This window comes from Hyperolius riggenbachi, chromosome 11 (genome assembly GCF_040937935.1).
Source record: "Hyperolius riggenbachi isolate aHypRig1 chromosome 11, aHypRig1.pri, whole genome shotgun sequence".
In the NCBI taxonomy this organism is placed as follows: domain Eukaryota; kingdom Metazoa; phylum Chordata; class Amphibia; order Anura; family Hyperoliidae; genus Hyperolius; species Hyperolius riggenbachi.
Window position 1 is genome coordinate 207,587,903 of NC_090656.1, and position 21,171 is coordinate 207,609,073.

Below are 21,171 nucleotides of genomic sequence, written 5' to 3' on the forward strand. Positions count from 1 at the left end.
CAGAGACATTACCTACTACAGAGACAGAATGTAAAGATTTGCCTATGGTATATGTTACCAAATATGTTAACAGAAAAAGGTTTACTAAGTACGTATAATAATCCAGAACAGCCAGTCAGAAGTGACCTCTTAGTGGCTGATCAGTAAACTGTAATGTGATTGGCTTGTCTGCACTTGCCCAGTTGACAGAAAAAAATAACAGCTTAGCACAGACTTTCTGGAAAAGGTGGCTATGTGCAGTTTGAAGACCCCCCTTCCCTCCCCCAAGGTCAGGTTCCAGCTGTTTCTAGTGACACAGAATGACAAACGGCCACAGTTTTATAAATAGGATTCTTTATTTAGAATACTATGGAAGTCATCTTTGGCATTCAAACCGTATAAATATATAAATTTAGCATTTGGCACAACACAACGAACAAATATTAAATAGCTTACCCTTTTCAGGGACGACTCTTATTTACAATAATATATAAAAAAATATCTTACAAAAGTGGTCCACAAACGTCCTTTGTTAGTCCAGAGACTGTCCCGGGAGAGGTGCAGTGTGGCAGCTATGGGCCAAGTATAAGAAAGGGGCAAACATCACGCCCCATCATACCTCAGGCTGGCAACTATGGGCTGGGTATAAGTAGGGTAGAACCATCATTCCTCATACCTCAGGCTGGCAGCTATGGGCTGGGTATAAGTAGGGGGAAAACATCACTCCCCATCATACCTCAGGCTGGCAGTGGCAGGTATAGGCTGGGTATAAGTAGGGGGCAAACATCACTCCTCATACCTCAAGCTGGTAGCTGTGGGCTGGGTATAAGTAGGAGGCAAACATCGCTCCTCATCATACCTCAGGCTGGCAGCTATGAACTGGGTATAAGTAGTGGGCATATATAACTCCTCATCATACCGCAGGCTGACAGCTATGGGCTGGGTATAAGTAGGGGGCAAACATCACTTCCCATCATACCTCAGGCTGGCAGCTATGGGCTGCGTATAAGTAGGGGGCATACATCACTCCTCATCATACCTCAGGCTGGCAGCTATGGGCTGGGTATAAGTAAGGGCATACATCACTCCTCATCATACCTCAGGCTGGCAGCTATGGGCTGGGTATAAGTAGGGGGCAAACATCACTCCTCATCATACCGCAGGCTGGCAGCTATGGGCTGGGTATAAGTAAGGGCATGCATCACTCCTCATCATACCTCAGGCTGGCAGCTATGGGCTGGGTATAAGTAGGGGGCAAACATCACTCCTCATCATACCTCAGGCTGGCAGCTATGGGCTGGGTATAAGTAGGGGGCAAACATCACTCCTCATCATACCGCAGGCTGGAAGCTATGGGCTGGGTATAAGTAAGGGCATACATCACTCCTCATCATACCTCAGGCTGGCAGCTATGGGCTGGGTATAAGAAGGGGGCAAACACCACTTCCCATCATACCTCAGGCTGGCAACTATGGGCTGGGTATAAGTAGGGGGCAAACATCACTCCTCATCATACCTCAGGCTGGCAACTATGGGCTGGGTATAAGTAGGGGGCAAACATCACTCCTCATCATACCTCAGGCTGGCATCTATGGGCTGGGTATAAGTAAGGGCATACATCACTTCTCATCATACCTCAGGCTGGCAGCTATGGGCTGGGTATAAGTAAGGACATACATCACTCCTCATCATACCTCAGGCTGGCAGCTATGGGCTGGGTATAAGTAGGGGGCAAACACCACTTCCCATCATACCTCAGGCTGGCAACTATGGGCTGGGTATAAGTAGGTGGCAAACATCACTCCTCATCATACCGCAGGCTGGCAGCTATGGGCTGGGTATAAGTAAGGGCATACATCACTCCTCATCATACCTCAGGCTGGCAGCTATGGGCTGGGTATAAGAAGGGGGCAAACACCACTTCCCATCATACCTCAGGCTGGCAACTATGGGCTGGGTATAAGTAGGGGGCAAACATCACTCCTCATCATACCTCAGGCTGGCAGCTATGGGCTGGATATAAGTAAGGGCATACATCACTCCTCATCATACCTCAGGCTGGCAGCTATGGGCTGGGTATAAGTAGGGGAAAATGTCACTCCCTTAAGTACAGAAGGCTGGCAGCGAGCTATGGATTGAGAATACATTAGGTGAAATGTCCCTCCTCCAACATTCCTATATCTGGCAACTAGTGGCCAAGGATAAATAATGGAAAACCTCACTCCCTAAAGTATCTCAGGCTGGCAGCCATGGACGGGCAATAAACTTGGTGAAATGTCACTCCACAACATGCTAGCAGTAAAAGACACTTAGGGGAACATCATCCCGTAAAAATGCTCAGAATGGCAGCAATGGGCTGAGGATAAACTGGGAAAAAATGTAACTCCTCAACGTATCTCAAGGACTGAGGGGCGAATGTCATCCTTAGGCTGGTAGCTGTAAGCCAATAATAAGTAGGCATGAACATCCCTCTCCAACTGCTATCAAAGGTGGACTAGGAATCAACAGGGGAAAATGTCACTATGCCAACATGCCTTAGGCTAGTAACTCCAGGTGGAATACGAGTAGTGCGTAAATTTCACTCCACAGCACACTACATGTAGGCAGCTATAGGGCAATTATAAGCAGGGGTGAACATGGCTCTATAGCAGCGGAAAGCTTCAGACTGGCCGTAAATAAGGTCCTAAATACACAAAATACCTAAGACTGCCAGCTCCAGACAAAGTATATGGAGGAGACATCATCATTACCCAGCAGGACTTGTGGTGGCATCTCTAGGCCAAGTACAAGAAAGGAGGAATTGGCTCCACTACACACCATAACTGCCAGAGATACATCGAGTATACTTAGGAGTCAACATCATTCTCCAGGATACCCCAGTCTACCATCTATAGGTTGAGTATGAGAAGGGGCAAGCGTCACTTCCCATAATACTTCATGCTACAGCTATAGACGGAGTATAAACACAGAGGGGCAAATATCCCTCCACCCCATAATTCCATGCTTCACACTAGCTCATAAGCTGTTAAATGAACAACTGACATCCAGAATGTGGGAAGAACCTTCATCTATGGTGCTTCACCAAAAAATAATACCTTGTGTGGACAGGACAGACATCTCTATAGGGACTCATGGCTGGCAATAAATGGAAATAAATAACACTGGAAATGAATACAGCAATGGATGAGCCAATCGGAAGCCAACATGGGCCATTAGAGGCCACGGGGGAGATAGAACATCAATACTCCAGGGCCTTCAGTTTATAAGACCTGGTAGATGGAATTGCTGCTGTCTTGGGGGATCTGTGTGCAGGTAATAGGGGAAGGTATGCTCATGCCCCCCTCACTCAGTGTTTCCCCCTGCAGCGGTGAGCAAGGGCTGCCTTCAGATCCGCTTTCCACAGACGGCAGCATGGCTGAGCCGGGTGTCTCTGTAGAAATTCTCTCCACGATGCTGGACAGGCAGTCTAAACTAGAGACGACAGAATTCTTTCCAGCTCTCGTATCTGTAAGGGAGGAGATAGCATGTCAGTGAAAGGTCCCCAAATGCGACCAATCACATCATCTGAACAATTCCCTCAAACAATGCAGGGTGATATCAAAACATCATCATGTGTACCCTGGCCTCACAGGGGCCGAAACCCAAGTGGCCGTTGTATCTCCCCCCATGACAGGCCAGTGGTCTCTGTGCCCAGCTCTTTATGACCTTAGATGCTGGGCTTGTCAAACACAGAAGCCAGGTAAACAGAAGGATAAAGAGAGAAAATATTGGAGTTCAGTGGTGGCCAGGTAGGTGAGAGGGAGTGACAGCCGGGCCAAATCAAGCCACACAGGGGCCTTGGGGCAAAATTAAGCTAGGGGAACCCCTGCGTCTCCCTCCCCCAGAACATGTTAACCCCCAAAGGAACCCCAAACCCGCTGTCCCCTCCAATCTTCCCCCCCTCGACTTTGCTATGCTCTCCGGGACCCCTGCACAGTTTTTGTCAGCATGTTGAACTCACCTGTTCCGGCCTGCTGCTCCAGTCCATGTGCTCTTGTCTTTATCCTTGCATGGGTGCCTCTTCTCAAAGATCCGCTGCATGTTATTGCGTAATGACTTACAACAGGTCCTGAAGAAAAGGCAGCCAGCAGGGATAAAGACAGGAAGAACGGCTGGAGCAGTGCCGGGACAGGTGAGATGCTATGTTAATAAAACTTTGCAGGGGCCTTGGGGAGCATAATTCAGGAGAAGCCCTGGCGGGGAGGGGTGCACCAGCGCTCGGGGGTCCTGGGCTCCTTTGCCTATATGGTAGTGCTGCCCTGGGTGACAGACAGATAGACTCAGAAAGAGAGAGAGAACTAGAAAGAGAAACACAGGAGGATAGAGAAGAAGTGAGAGGAAAATCGGAGAGGAAAAAGAGAGAGAGAGATCTACAAAAGGGATGACTGAGAGGGACTGAATGACAAAAATGAAAACAGAAAGAGAGAGAGAGAGAGGGAGTAGGATGATGCGAGAGAGAGAGAGAGAGAGAGAGAGAGAGAGAGAGAGAGAGAGAGAGAGAGAGAGAGAGAGAGAGAGAGAGAGAGAGAGTAGGATAAAGAGGGAGAGAATGACAAAAAACATGGGAGGGAGAAAAGGAGAGACTGCGAGGAAGGGAATGTCGGAGTGGGAAAGAGAAGGAAGCAGGGAGACAGAGAGAGAGAGAGAGAGAGAGAGAGAGAGAGAGAGAGAGAGAGAGAGAGAGAGAGAGAGAGAGAGAGGGCCAGAGAGAGGGCCAGAGAGAGAGAGAGAGAGAGAGAGAGAGAGAGAGAGAGAGAGAGAGGAAAGCAATAAGGAATGGGGGAGTTCATGCTAACACATCAGCCTGTATTTACAAAAACTGTATTTTCTTTTAACTAACACAGGAATAAAAGTATTGTGAGCTACTGCTTGACATAATTGACGGCTTAGTACTGTTACACTCACAGCCGTTGCAGGTCAAAGTACAATTCTTTTTAAAGACTTTTTTTTTTTAATGTTCTCTGATATTTAAAGAAAAGTATTTCGGAGTAGAAGTTGTGCCGACTGCAGGCCTTTCGCCACTGTATGGAAACACCTATATCAGGTGATACTCAAGAGAAAACATAACTCTTTTACTACATTAAAATAAAAGTATAGTAATGTGCTAATTCCTCTAGTGAATGCAGAGGTTGAGCCGCTACAATGAAACACAAGGGCCAAGCTATGGTTTAAAAAATAGCTTCATTGTCCAATATTCTAAAAGAGTATTGCGGGGCTACTGCATTGGCTAGGCAATGCTACGCCCACCGCATATCACTGCTAACACTACCTGACACACTTTTATTTTATTTGTGGCATTGCTGTGTGGGTAAGTCAAGGCATTTATGAAAACAAAATTCATAGGTATGAAGTGGGTAGATAGTTATGGATAGATAGATAGATAGATAGATAGATAGATAGATAGACAGACAGACAGACAGACAGACAGACAGACAGACAGACAGACAGACAGACAGAGAGAGAGAGAGAGATAGATAGATAGATAGATAGATAGATAGATAGATAGATAGATAGATAGATAGATAGAAGGATGGATTGGATGGATTGGATGGATGGATGGATGGATATATAGATGGATAGACAGACAGACAGATGGGTGTTCGGTTTGGATGGAGGGATGTGTTTGGATGGAGGGATGTGTTTGGATGGAAGGGTGGGTTGGTGGATGGATGGATGGATGGATGGGCGGATGGACAGGTAGACAGACAGACAGTTTGGATGGATAGATAGATGGATGGATGGATGGATGGATGGATGGATGGATGGATGGATGGATGGATGGATGGATGGATGGATGGGTGGGTTGGTGGATGGATGGATGGATGGGCGGATGGACAGGTAGACAGACAGACAGTTTGGATGGATGGGTGGGTTGGTGGATTGATGGATGAATGGGCGGACGGACAGGTAGACAGACAGACAGTTAGGATGGATAGATGGATGGATGGGTAGGTGGATGGATTGGTTTGTGGATGGATGGATGGATGGATGGATGGATGGATGGGAGCGTGGGTGGGTAGTAGGATGGATGGATGGTGGGTGGGTTCAATTTGGCTGGATGGATGGATTGGTTGGTGGATGGGTGACTGGATTTGGATGGATTGGTGGGTGGATGGACGGACGGACGGATAGACAGACAGGATGGATGGATGGGTGGATGGATGGATGGGCAAATGGATGGATGGATGGATAGACTGATAGATAGACAGGATGGATGGATAGACTGATAGATAGACAGGATGGATGGATGGATGGATGGATGGATGGATGGATAGATAGATAGATAGATAGATAGATAGATAGATAGATAGATAGATAGATAGATAGAGATATAGATAGATAGAGATATAGATAGATAGGCAGAGATGGATAGAGAGAAAGATGAAAATATAGATAGATAGATAGATAGATAGATAGACAGACAGACAGACAGACAGACAGACAGACATACAGATACACTGACTCACCATTGGTGGTGTCGGAGTAGTAGTTGCCATCATAAGCATTTCTCCTGCGGCTGACACATGAAGGTCCTGAGTAGTCTGTCTGTAAACAAGCAGCACACTGGTCAGACTGTGACTCCAATAGAAACACCTCTAACCCCCTCATTCCCTGATCTTCCTTCCCCTGAAATTACACCAACTTAGCAAACAGCATAGCGTCTCTCAATATTCTGACTATCGGGCACCCAAACGCTCCTCACTGAAGTCATCGGATTGCCCTCAATATCCCTCTGGCAGTGAGAGAGAGCAGACTCTGGATAGGGGTAGAGGGTGCCCATATGCCCAACAATGCAAAAGATTAGAACTGACCATGGGGCTGCTGATTATGTATCATCACCGAAATATCCCCATGGTTCCAACAGAACAAGCAGGAGAAACATCATGCCTATTCTTATTATTATTACTAATGCTAACTAACTAATCTTGGCCTTCTGTGTCATAGCTCACACCATGTTCCCTGTAGCTTTCCACAGAGCCTCCTTGTCATTCATACCATGAAACCTTATGCGTCATCACCCAGTCCACCAGCCACCCTGGTGCCTCACCAGCAAATTCTTCTCATGCCTTACGTTCCAATATCTCCTTCCCATAAAGCCTCATACGTCAGCCTCCCATATCTGCACCCCATAATGCCTCACTATGTGATCTTCAACCTCCCATCCTCCATCCAGCTTTCCATACTGCCTCACCTGCCCGCCACGAGCCCTACAATGCCTCATTATGTGATCTTCAACCTCCCATCCTCCATCCAGCATTCCCTACTGCCTCACCTGCCCACCATGAGCCCTAAGCCTACTCTGCCCATCTCCACACTAAGAAGCTTTATGTTCCTGGACACCATAAAATATACCTCATGTAAATTCCCATTACTGCACCCTATGATGCCTCCTATGCCCAAGCCTCACCTTGCCTCCCCTATCTGCACCTTACGAAGCTTCTCATGCCCACATTTCATGATGCCTTCCATATCTGGATCCTACAATGTCTTCCATGTCTCCAATGCACTTGATGTCTCACCTGCTTGCACCCTATGAAGCCCTACCATGTCTACACCTTATGATGTCTTCCATACTTGCAACCCATGATGCCTCACTCACTATGACTCCCATATCAGAATCTCATGAACCCTCATCTTGCTTGTGACTTATGAATAAGGCCTCAAATGCCGGAAACCCACGATGTTTCATCATGCTTCAATCAATGATATCTCATGCAACCTCTTATCTTTGCACCAAGATGCCTTATTATGCCCACACGCCATTAGACCTCACCATACTTGTACCCCATGCATGAAGCCCCCATGACCGCACTGGTAATGTTTCCCATACCTTCACTCTGTGATTCCTCCTGTACCATAATGCTATGGTCTCTCCTGTAGCTGTACCTTCACCCTATAATTTCTCCTGTACCTGTACCCTCACCCTATAATTTCTCCTGTACCTGTACCCTCACCCTATAATTTCTCCTGGACCTGTACCCTCACCCTATAATTTCTCCTGGACCTGTACCCTCACCCTATAATTTTCCTTCACTCTTATGATGTCTCCTGTACCTTTACTCTATGATTTCTCCTCCAATGATGCCACATTGTACCCGCATCCAATACATAAATACTGTGTTCATTTCCCATAATTTTTTTCTGTCAATTCCTGCTCATACCTGGTACACACAATGCAATTTCTTGTCTGATTGACCGTCAAACTGATTATTTCCAACAGGTCCAACCTGATTTCTGACAATTTTTCAGATCGATTTTGTATAGAAGTGATCAGAAAATCGATTAGAAAAAAACTATTAGAAATCATATTGGACCTGTTGAAAGTAATCGATTTGACCGTCAATCTGATGGGAAAATTGCATCATGTGTACCAGGCATAATGCTGGGAATACACGAGTCGATTATGCGCCGGAATCGAGCCAGCGGCTCGATGCCAGAGCGTCCCTGCTCATCACCGCGGCCGCCCGGATCGATTCCCGCTCGTCCCCGCGGGCATTTCTTATCTCCCGTACATTTATTCTTTTGTTCTCCACGCCGGTATCGAGCGCGGAATCGATCCGGTGGGGTATCGGACAGGTCGGAAATGATCAATCGAGCCATCAGCGGCTCGATTGATAATTTCAAACGAACCGTGTATTGCCAGCATTTGGCTAGTAAGCATGCAGTATATAAACAGTGTATTTCCACTGTATCTCCATGCTCTACATCAATTCCTATCTGTTACAGATGATCAGATCAGGTAGTCGAATTTGGGGACAGAGAGTACAGACACAGAGAGTGCTTACAGGATAAGGAGAGGTTACCTTTCATTTGCTAGTGTCAAGAAGGGTTAAAGTTAAGGTAGTAGGTGAAGGTTAGGCATCAGGTAGGGCTTAACTTTAAGTAGGGAGGTTAGGGTTAGGCATTAGTAAGGGGTTGAGAGGTTTGGATTAGCCATGAGGAAGGGGTAATGCTGGGAATACACCATACATTTTTACCCCGATAGATGGGTTCGATAGATCATTTCCGTCATGTCCAATATTCCTTCCGATCGTTTTTTGACTCGATTTCTCATAGAAGTGAATGGAAAAAGATAAGAAAACGATCGGAAGATAAGAGAATCTAGCTGAAAAAACAATCGGGTGGCAAATGGAGCAGAAAAGATCGTGTGTACCCAGCATAAACCTAAGCCTGGTACACACTTTCAGTTTGGATTGGCCAATCACTAACCAATTTTACCATCTCCATGTAGTATGATCAAAAATAATTATGTGTGCACCAGGCTTAAAAGGGAAGGATAGTCTTTAGGAAGGGGTAGAACAAATTGTATGGGTAGCTGTATTTTGATAGAACACCTGTTATGAAAGTGACCTATGATGACTCACCATGCCATCGGAGCAGTTGGACCTCGGGCTAGAGGCATCAGAGTCCCCGCTGTAGGAGTCCAGCTGAGTATAGTAGCCGGGTTCCTCTTGATCCCGGAGCAGACTCTGCAGGCTCTCGATGTACTGGATGGCATTCCTTAGGATCTCCACCTTGGGCAGCCTCTGGTTGGGGTTGGCACTGGTGCACCTCTTGAGGGTCTCAAAGGCATCGTTGACTTTGCTGAGCCGCCGACGCTCTCGCATGGTTGCTGCCTTCCTGCGGTCGGCGTTGGTGGTTTTCCTCTTGCAGGCTTTGCATGCCCAGAGCAGGCAGCGCCCCGCCTGGTGGTGCCCGCTGGGCGCCCGCACGTGCTCCTCCTCTGTCACCAGCACGGGATCCTCCGGCTTCAGCAGGGTGACGTGCACCAGCCGCGGCTCCAGCTCCTCCAGGAAGCTCAGATCGGCCGAGCTGAAGCCGCACGACGGATCCTCATACAGATCGTACAGAGAGGCGTCCATGTCTACAGGGGGCGCCAGCAGCTCCATGCCAGCTGTTCACAACAAATATGCTGCATTTGCTAGGACACCTGTCTCTATATAGGGGGCTGCCAGTGCCCACCCCGGGGTCCGCCCTGCCCCTCTGATTGGTGAAGAAGTCCACAAAACTTTCCACAAAGTGGAGGAGAAGAGAAGACGAAGCATGGAAGGTGCCAGTCATCACCGGAGGGGGAGGGGGGACCCCCAGAGCACCGGGGTACTGGGGGGGATGGGAGACAAGCCAGAAAGGGGGAGACATGCTGGGGGAAGGGGGATATGCTTGCACTCCACATATATATTATATAATACTATACATACTTCTATACACAGAGACATGTGCATGCATACTTGCCTCATACATACAAACACGTGTGCATGGGCAGATTACACACACATCGATACAATAATACACATCGATATAATATACATCGATACACATATTTATGTAATGTTCCTGCTCTACAACTACTACTGCCTCTTTGTTTTGTGACCGGACACAATGGAGATGTAACTTTTTTACAACTGTTTTTTGTTCTGATGTACATCTGATCCTATCTTGAATATATATATATATATATATATATATATATATATATATATATATATATATATATATATATATATATATATATATATATATATATATATATATATATATATATATATATATATATATATATATATATATTTGTTCGGTGGCTGGACGCATTGGAGATGTAATTATTATCTTTACATACTTGATGTGTTTATAGTATGCAAAAAAAGAAGTATTTAGTGTATTTGTTGGATGTATATCGGATGATTTTGTATGGCAGATACCTAAGACTGCATATTAATTTGCTGCATATATCGTCACTTGTCCCTGTGTATTATATTATTATTGTTATTATTAACATGCCAGATATTAATGTTCAGTGTGGCATTATCAGTGTAGAGATGTTGTATTTTTTTTTTTTGTACAGAGTTGTGTTCTTGGTTGTGTGTAATAATCCTTTATGTGTATTATATTCTATATTGAATAGTATTACTATGCCTTTCTTCACCTCATTTAGGCACAATAATAATAATACATCCCTAGTTTATTATCTGCAAATAACTGCTTGATTTTACAGTGTCCTCTGATATTATTATTACTACTGGTGGTATGAATATTAGGTTGTTATTATCGGCATTGAGTTGTGTAGTGTGTTGTACAGTTGTCCGACTGGATTGGATGTTGGCCGGGTGTTGCAGAAAGGTCAGTGTGTCACAGCTCTCATTGCTGTATTAATACTATTATTATTATTATTATTATTATTATTATTATTATTATTACTTTTCTGTGTTGACTTCTAATCCTTTCTTTTTACACAGTCTCGAGTGAAAAATCCTATGACACGCCTGGACCCTAAACTGCCAAAACTTCCTCTGCCCAGTACCGGCCGATAACAGTGCAAAGTTTTGATTTATCAGCTTCATACAGAGTTGACAGATCACCAGCGTGTAATAGAGCACACAAACGTCATATAAATAAAAACATATTGTTTTAATTCGGTGTAAAAACAAAACACACGTCTTGTAGTAGCAGTAATAACAACAATAATAATAATTAGACTGAAAATAAAACCAACAAAACATGAATCATAATTAGGATGGATCAATTAAGAGGCAAAGATTTCAGAATTATGCAGAAGTTTATGTTAACTTTCTGCAAATTCATACACCTTAAAAATAGTCCACTAGAATGCTTTCTACATGCTGTATACTAATAAATAATATTAGCGTTACAATTTGCATGAACTCGGAGATAAACATTTTAGGGATTTCGTGTGTTAAAAAAAAACAAGAAAAAAAAAACCTCCCACAACAGACCTGTAATAACAAGAACAATAAACAACAATGCTAATAAACAATAATATAATGTTCTGTAAATAGCTCACACAACAGACCTGTAATAACAAGAACAAAAAACAACAATGCTAATAAACAATTATATAATGTTCTGTAAATAACTCACACAACAGACCTGTAATAACAAGAACAATAAACAACAATGCTAATAAACAATTATATAATGTTTTGTAAATAACTCACAACAGACCTGTAATAACAAGAACACAAAACAACAATGCTAATAAACAGTTATATAATATTCTGTAAATAACACACAACAGACCTGTAATAACAAGAACAAAAACAACAATGCTAATAAACAATTATATAATGTTCTGTAAATAACACACAACAGACCTGTAATAACAAGAAAAAAAAAAAACAACAATGCTAACAAACAATTATATAATGTTCTGTAAATAACACACAACAGACCTGTAATAACAAGAACAAAAAACAACAATGCTAATAAACAATTATATAATGTTCTGTAAATAACACACAACAGACCTGTAATAACAAGAACAAAAAACAACAATGCTAATAAACAATTATATAATGTTCTGTCAATAACACACAACAGACCTGTAATAACAAGAACAAAAAACAACAATGCTAATAAACAATTATATAATCTTTTGTAAATAACTCACACAACAGACCTGTAATAACAAGAACAAAAAAACACAATGCTAATAAACAATCGCAATGTTTTGTAAATAACTCCCACAACAGACCTGTAATAATAACGATGATAATAATATCAGCATGATGATATATTATTTGTATATGTATTTACGTTATCAAAGTGCTGTTATGTAAAGTTTTCGTGTAAATATTATGACTGTCTATTATTTTTGTCCATTTGAGCCTAGATGTTGCTGAAGGTCAGTTGAATATTTCGTAGACGTAGAATTCATGCTGTCTCCTACAGAGAGGCTGATGATGACGTTATTGGACCGGACCAGGTTACATAGTTACATAGTTATTTTGGTTGAAAAAAGACATAGGTCCATCGAGGTGACGTCATAGACGTGGAAGTTGGATGATGGATACTTTGCTTCTGTACACGATCAGTGTAATGAGGAGGACACCCTAAGCATCGCCCATTATACACTCGTCCTATTCTAGATTCATTTGTAAATTCCCCCAAACGTGAAAATCAGATGTGTCCATCATAAATCTCAGATATTTATTTATTTTATTTATTTTTTCTTCTCAAAGTTTCCCAAATCTGCCATGACCTGCATATCAAATGACAGAACAATAGGCAACTATTTCCTAAATATGGATGGTCAATTGATGCAAATGTTATTTCTAATTTTAATTTAAAGGGGAACTGAAGTAAGAGGTATAGGGAGGCTGCCATATTTATTTCCTTTTAATCAATACCAGTTGCCTGGCAGCCATGCTGGTCTATTTCTCTGCAGTAGTATCTGAATAACACCAGAAAAAAGCATGCAGCTAGTCTTGTCAGATCTGACTTTAAAGTCTGAAACACCTGATCTGCTGCATGCTTGTTCAGGGGCTATGGCTAATAGTATTAGAGGCAGAGGATCAGCAGGATAGCCAGGCAACTGGTATTGCTTAAAAGGAAATAAATATGGCAGCCTCCGTATACCTCTTACTTCAGTTCCCCTTTAACAACCCCAATGCCCAAGCATGACTGCATGCAATGCTTTTTACAAGCCCCACTGACTGAAGCTGCTCCGTTGTCCGCTGGATCGTTGTCCCTCCACTCCTCTCCATAGCAACAAAACACATTGCCAGCCTCAAGGCTAGAGATGTGTCTGTACTGCATCATTCAGCGAATTGTTGCCCGAGGGATCGTTTCTTGATCTACCTGACGGGGACAATTCTCGCATGTGTGTACAAAGCTTTGACACACACCTCATTCCTCTCCTACACAATTCCTGCAATGACAAATAATATCATAAGAAAATAATAATAACCCTGATAAAAAAAATACACAACAAGGCCAGGCCACTGTAAAGGGGGGATAATGTCAGACCTCTGCTGATCATATCCACTCTGCAGTAATGGCTGGGACCCACTAGGGCGTTTTTAGCAGCGGTTTTGGATTGCCGACAATCGCCGGCGATTCCAAAAAACACTTTGCCAATATATTGAAAAGGTGGGGTACCCACTACTAGATTGATTGCGAATAGGGGTAATTGCAATCGCAGGACATGCAGCATTTTGAGTACATTTGCGCTCAATGCTATGTATGGAAGCACTGCACAGTGGCTTTAAAATGCGATTTTGAAACAATTTTTTTGCCAAACAATTTGAATTTTAAATAAAGTTAATTATATTTACCGGGTGTCCTGCTTCCGTCCGTAGCCCCGCCCCCTAGTAGAAGAGGTCACAGGCGCTTATCTGATTGGTCCTAGCAAAAAAATTATGACATCTTCCAATGAGGGCGGGGGTTCAGACAGAAGCCAGACATCGAGACCAGGGTTGCTCGTAAACTACGCCAGTGCGAATCTACGCGTTGTAGTCCGCAACTACGCATCATAGTTCATAGACGAAGTTTAAAAACATTGCGTACGTATTTCCACGCAGTCGTAGTCCCACTATGCGAAGCTTCGCCCACTACACGTAGTTGACGTATGTATTGCGAAGTCAACTACGCGTGCGGTAACTGCGTCTATAGGGATCATTGCGCTTGCGCAGAAATATTATTGCCCTTCTATATGTATACAATTCCGCATATATTAGTTCACCCATGCGCATATTTATTGCGGAAATTTTTCCACATAAGTGCATAAGCGTCCACATACACTACGCTTTGCACTATGCGCAGCTTTCGTATTTTAACGCGTAGTCTACGAAATGCAAACATAGCAAAGCTTCTGATTTCAAACCGTAGTTTGCGAAGCGTAATTGCGTAGAGCTATGCGTAGTTCCAGCATAGCGAAGTTGGCTGACTACGACCATCCCTGATTGAGAGTGACCAGGGCCGGGCCGAGGCATAGGCTGGAGAGGCTCCAGCCTCAGGGCGCAGTGTAGGAGGGGGCGCAAAATTCATTCAGCTGTCATTCCTAATTGTGTTTGAAGCAGATAGAAATAAGAAAAGGAGGTACATGGAAGTGACTACAAGCCAGATAACTAGAGATTAAGGTGTTGGGGGCCCTGTGGCCCTCTTAGTCTAATAGCAATCAGTGTGAGATGGCTGGGGTGAAGGGATGGGGGGCGCACTTTGGTGTTTCAGCCTTGGGTGCTGCAGGACCTTGTCCCGGCTCTAATTGAGACAACTGGTAAGTATAATAAAGTTTCAGCAAAAAAGTGGAATCCGCTCAACCATGGTCTGGCAGGCAGTGCAGGAACCGGGCGACTCAATCCCTATGCAGAAAGTGTGAGTTTTATACTTGATCTAATAAAGCCAGATACATTTTGATACAGTATTGTGCGGAATCGTTACCTTTTTTCTGTAATAAAGTTTATTGAAAAAAACAACAACATATAAATGCTAATTGGAAGCGCTGTACAGTTTATTTTAATGTACAGCACTTCAAATCTTAGCAAAATGTTATCACAATCACCCTAGGAAAGGATTTAAAAGCGCTGCATCGATTCCTAGTGGATTCCAGGGCTAACAAGTATCAGGCCTGGAACCCACTACAAATCGCTAGCGTTTTTAATTAGTGTTTTGTAAGCGATTTCATGAGCGTTTTCCAGCGCTTGTGGGAGCGATTTTAAAAAGTGTAAGGTGTTTGTCAGAGATTGTGTAGCGATTTGCGATTAGCGACTTTAATTCGAACTCAAATCGCTATGTGTAGCGATTCATGAGCGATTTGCCAGCACTTTAATACTTTACATTGAAGCGCAAACGCTACCAAAATGCTGCATGTCCTGCGATTGCGATTTTGCTAATCGCAATCGCTACTGTGGAATTTGTTACATTTAGTTATATTGGCAGCGGGTTTAGGGAAAGCGCTAGCGATTTAAAGCACTCCCTAAACGCTCAAAACATCGCTCTAAAGGGTTCTAGCCCTTATGGTGATGAGTGTAAACAATCTACTGCGGAGGAGGAGGAGGGAATCCTTATTAGGATCCAGAGGCTTACTTCTGCCGAGGTAAGTACCTCTCAGGGCCAGGGTTTTTTTGTTTTTTTTTTACAGATTCTCTTTAAATACTTAAAGGACTACTGTAGGGGGGTCGGGGGGGATTGAGTTGAACTTACCTGGGGCTTCTAATGGTCCCCCGCAGACATCCTGTGCCCGCGCAGCCACTCCCCGATGCTCCGGCCCCGCCTCCGGTTCACTTCTGGAATTTCCAACTTTAAAGGGATACTGTAGGGGGTCGGGGGAAAATGAGCTGAACTTACCCGGGGCTTCTAATGGTCCCCCGCAGACATCGGGCCTGATTCACAAAGCGGTGCTAACAGTTAGCACGCTGGTGAAAAGCCCTTTATCATGCCTAAACTCAGTTTAGGCATGATAAGTTTAGGTGTGATAAGTTTAGGTGTGATAAGTTTAGGTATGATAAGTTTAGGTGTGATAAGTTTAGGCATGATAAGTTTAAGCACCAACTGCGTTAGCACCACAGTGCACAGCTGATCAAAAGTTTTGCGCTAGCAAAGTCTGGTGCACTTTGCATAGAGTTTAATGGCGCTGCTTTGCGTGCGGGACTTTGCACGCTATCTACACTTATCTAAACTTAGCATGCCTAAACTTATCACACCTAAACTTATCACACCTAAACTTATCACGCCTAAACTGGCTTTTCACCAGCGTGGTGCAATGGTTATCACGCCTAAAGTCTCTAACTGGGTTAGCACCGCTTTGTGAATCGAGCCCATCCTGTGCCTGCGCAGCCTCTCACCGATGCTCCGGCCCCGCCTCCGGTTCACTTCTGGAATTTCTGACTTTAAAGTCAGAAAACCACTGCGCCTGCGTTGCCGTGTCCTCGATCCCGCTGATGTCATCAAGAGCTCACAGCGCAGGCCCAGTATGGTCTGTGTCTGTGCAGTACACTCCTGGTGACATCAGCGGGAGCGAGGACACGGCAACGCAGGCGCAGTGGTTTTCTGACTTTAAAGTCAGAAATTCCAGAAGTGAACCGGAGGCGGGGCCGGAGCATTGGGGAATGGCTGCGCCAACACAGGATGTCTGCGGGGGACCATTAGAAGCCCCGGGTAAGTTCAGCTCATTTTCCCCCGACCCCCCCACAGTATCCCTTTAAAGTCTGAAAACCACTGCGCCTGCTTTGCCGTGTCCTCGCTCCCACTGATGTCACTAGGTGCGTACATTTTCCCCCGACCCCCTACAGTATTCCTTTAAGTACCAGCAGTCTCTGCCCCCTTCAGGACCAGTGACTGCTGGTAGAGAAACTAGGAAATTTGGACAAATCACTGCACATACCCGCTGCAACTGCAGTCACCGCTGCATGTCGGGAACCTGGGCCACCCACTCTGCCGTCTCTATGATGGCAGAGTTCCTGTGAGCCGGACAGGAGCTGCTTTCATTGGCTCCTGACTGTGTCTATCAATGTAAGCCAATGGGAGTTGCTTACATTGATAGGCACGGCCAGGAGCCAATGAAATTGGCTCCTGACCGGCTTACAGGGTTCTGCAGTTATATAGACACACAGGCCAAGTGAGCTGTGACGGGAGACGGTGGGAAGACAGCAGCAAGATCGCTGGGAGCGATGAAAATGGCGGATGCATGCAGCAGCGGTGAGTTGAAATCTATGCCCTGACAGCCAGATCAGCATCAAAACAGGGCGTAGATTTCAACTAGTGTAGCCTGATAGTAGTTAACAATTGTAGCTCAGCTGTTAGGGTAGACATTTTGTGGTAGGAGTGCTGTATAGATTAGCTGTTTGAGCACAACCAGGCGGTGAGTACTGTTCTATAAAGGGGGGAATCGATCAGAATGATCGATTAGGTAAGGGTTATCCACACTTTGACTGTGGTGAAGTCAAGTTGGGTGAGCAGAGGTGGTGAGGAGAGGACAGATCATTACTCTCACAGAGGCTCATAAGAAGCATACCATCCATAATGCTCTAATCCATAATGCCAAGCAATGGTCGCCACAATTTTAGTGTGTAGTATAGATGCTACTTATATCATACTAGTCAATTAGGCCCATTTCAAAAATGGGCGCTGGATTGACCGCCATCGCTTACACGTATGGCAATGCTCTGTACCTGCACACACGGCCCCCGACACAGAAGCAGCCCATGGACACACATCCCAGGGCTTTAATTAGGTAGGAGGACTCCACCTACCGTACACTATACACTGCCAACCCCTCTCTCTCACCCCTTCCCTTCTGTCTCCCTGTAACTTGTTGCCTCTCGTTCTTACCCTCTCCCTAACGCACCTCCCTCTCTTCTAGTCCACTCTCATTTCTCTTAGTCCTGGAAATCACTAGAGCGTTTTTTGAGCATTTAGGGAGCGCTTTTAATTGCTAGCGATCTCCCTAAACGCTCTGCCAATGTAAATGGATGGGACAGATTCCACTAGACTAGAGCCATTGCAATTAAGCAAATTGCGATCGCAGGACATGCAGCATTTTGGGAGTGTTTCCATTCTAATGAATTGTATAGGAGCAGGGAAATTGCTCCCAAAATCGCTTGCAAAACACTATCACAAATGGCTAGTGCGTTGCGCTTTCTAGTGGATTCCAGGCCTCCCCTCTTCTTTACCCGCACTTTCAGTTCCTCCACAACCGTCCTTCTCCTATATTACATTCTTCTCTTTCTTTCTCCTTCCTTCAACAGTTCCTCGCTACTTTCACCATCACCCCCTCCTTCCCTCAATCTTCTGTTTGTCTTCTATTTTCACCTGCTATCAGTGGCGTAGCTAAGGAGCTGTGAGCCCCAATGAAAGTTTTACAATGGGGCCCCCCAAGCACTCTATACATAACAATTGATACAGCACACCAAAACCTGCCAATGGCAACTACAGTGTCAGAGATGCAAGAAGGGGATGGGGAACAGTTTGTTAATGATTACCACTATTCAAAGTATCTATAGAAGTGATTATTATGAGCAAAGGACCAATAGAGAGCTAATACTGTAGTTGAGGGAGGGCCCCTTGGAGCCCCTCTGGCCCAAGGGCCACGATGCAGTTGCTACCTCTGTAACCCCTATTGCTACGCCCCTGCCTACTATATAAACCCAACAAACCCAATTGCTAACATCCAGCTAGAGCAATCTCCTGCGGCTGCCTTTATCTGGTCAGCAGACACCAGTTAGCCAATCAGATGTACTGTTATACACCCTTTGCCTGCTGTACCAAATCTAACAGGAATTGCATAAATTAGCATTCAGGTGGGTGGCTGCGGTTGGATGCAATCATAGATTGCATCGTTTTACAGGAACACCCTGTGTAGGCACATCTCCCACACGGTCCCCTCCCTTACCACTCACCTGTCAACCGCATCCTGAATGCTGCAAAAAAGAAATTTAAAATCACAAACACTGGTCCGCACGACAGCCGGGAGCCCCAGGTCTCTCTCACTCACTGGGGCCCCCAAACCACCATGTGATACCCAGAGGGAAGTGTGGGCAAGCCCTGGACCTCTCACCTCCAAGGAACTCACCCCCATCACCTCTAAAGTGAATCCTAAGTGAATCCTAACTGCAACAAACACAATTGCTAACTCCCAGCTAGAGCAATTTCCTGCCTTTATCTGGTCAGCAGACGCCAGTCAGCCAATCAGGTGCACTGTTATATACCCTTTGCCTGCTGTACCAAATCTAACAGGAATTGCATAAATTAGCATTCAGGTGGGAGGCTTCGGTTGGATGCAATCGTAGGCACATCTTCCACACGGTCCCCTCCCTAACCACTCACCTGTCAACCGCATCCTGAAAGCTGCAAAAAAGAAATGTCGAGGTCCAGGGTTTGCCCACTCGTCCCTAGGGATGGTCGGAAATGCCAATTTCCAATTCCGCGGTAATTCCGCATTCCGCCATTGCCAAATACCGATTCCGCTTTCCGCTACCAATTTCCGCATTCCAATGTGGAATTTCCGCCGGAAATCGCGGAAATTCCGCCCGATTTTAACATCGATTTTCTCAAAAGATATTAGGTCTTTTTGAAAACTTTTTTTTGCATCTTGTTCAGAAGATTCTGTTTAATAAACCCTGAAAATTTGGTGTTTCTAGGACTTACGGGGGCTTTGCTATTAACCGCTAAAGTCGGCGGATTTTTCCTGTAATGTAAATGCAGAAAATAGGCAGAAGCAGATTTTCTGCATTTTACATTACAGTAAAAGTCTGCCGAATTTAGTGGTTAATAGCAAAGCCCAATTAAGTCCTAGAAACACCAAATTTTCAGGGGTTATTAAACTGAATCTTGTGAACAAGATGCAAAAAAAAGTTTTCAAAAAGACCTTATCCGCCTAAAGCACTTGCATTACCGATTTCCGCATTCCGATGTGGAAATGCATATTCCGATCGGAATTTCGGAAATTGCATTTCCGCGGAATCCGAATGAGCATCCCTAGAGTCGTCCCTCTAGGTATTGCATTGTGGTTTGTGGGCCCCAGCTAGTGAGAGAGACCTGAGGCCCCCGGCTGTCGTGCGGACCAGTGTTTGTGATACTATATAAGCCCCCTTGCACTCTACTTCACTGTTGTCTCTCTCTCTCTCTTTTTATATCTCTTCCTCCACCTCTTCTCCCAAACTCAATTTCCCTCCCTTCTCAGCTGGATAGAGTACTGGTAAGTCTGTTGTCTGTGTTGTGGAATTGTAGTCTTTGACCAGCATTTGAATCCTGGCTCAAGCCAGTTCGTAAAACTGTAAGGAGTATTTGGGCAAGGCTTCCTAATGAACCTGGTCGCCCACGGTGTGTACCCTAAGTGGCTTCAGGCCTGAAGCACTTTGAGTCTGCCAGGAGAAAAGCATAATATACATGTTATGTGCCTTAACTTATTTGCTTTCTTTCCCTCTTTCTTTCTCTTCAAGTAAATACTGATATGAATTCACAGTGGTCAGTTGCATAACGCACATGTTATACGTGTGAACTGCAATGGAGACTGGACGTAGACTTAAATACTATGTCCGTGTGCAGCAAATTAGAATAATGTGATCAGTTAGCCTATTACCAACCTTGAGAAAAAATATTTACAACCATATAATCTTATGCAGTCTAATGAGATATTAGGCCCAGTGCACACCAAAACCGCTAGCAGATCCGCAATATGCTAGCGGTTTTGGGAGCTGATTTCAGAGCGATTCTAGGTATGTTTAGAGAGGTTTTCTGAACATACCTAGCGGTTTTGGGTGCGTTTTTGTGTAGCAGATTACACATATTGTTACAGTAAAAGCTGTTACTGAACAGCTTCTGTAACAAAAATGCCTGGCAAATCGCTCTGAAGTAACGTTTTTCAGAGCGGTTTGCGTTTTTCCTATACTTTACATTGAGGACGAAACGCTTCTGCAA

General features: G+C 44.6%; 1 protein-coding gene across 1 annotated transcript; it reads right to left on the reverse strand.

Annotated features, from left to right (window-relative positions):
- Nucleotides 1-316: 316 nt before the first annotated feature.
- Nucleotides 317-9,939, reverse strand: MYOD1 (myogenic differentiation 1). Its single transcript, XM_068259726.1, has 3 exons — nucleotides 9,384-9,939; nucleotides 6,486-6,564; nucleotides 317-3,484 (listed from the first exon to the last, which is right to left on the reverse strand). The coding sequence occupies exons 1-3, from the start codon at nucleotides 9,906-9,908 to the stop codon at nucleotides 3,240-3,242; spliced, it is 849 nt and encodes a 282-aa protein (XP_068115827.1). The 5' UTR covers nucleotides 9,909-9,939; the 3' UTR covers nucleotides 317-3,239.
- Nucleotides 9,940-21,171: the final 11,232 nt, after the last annotated feature.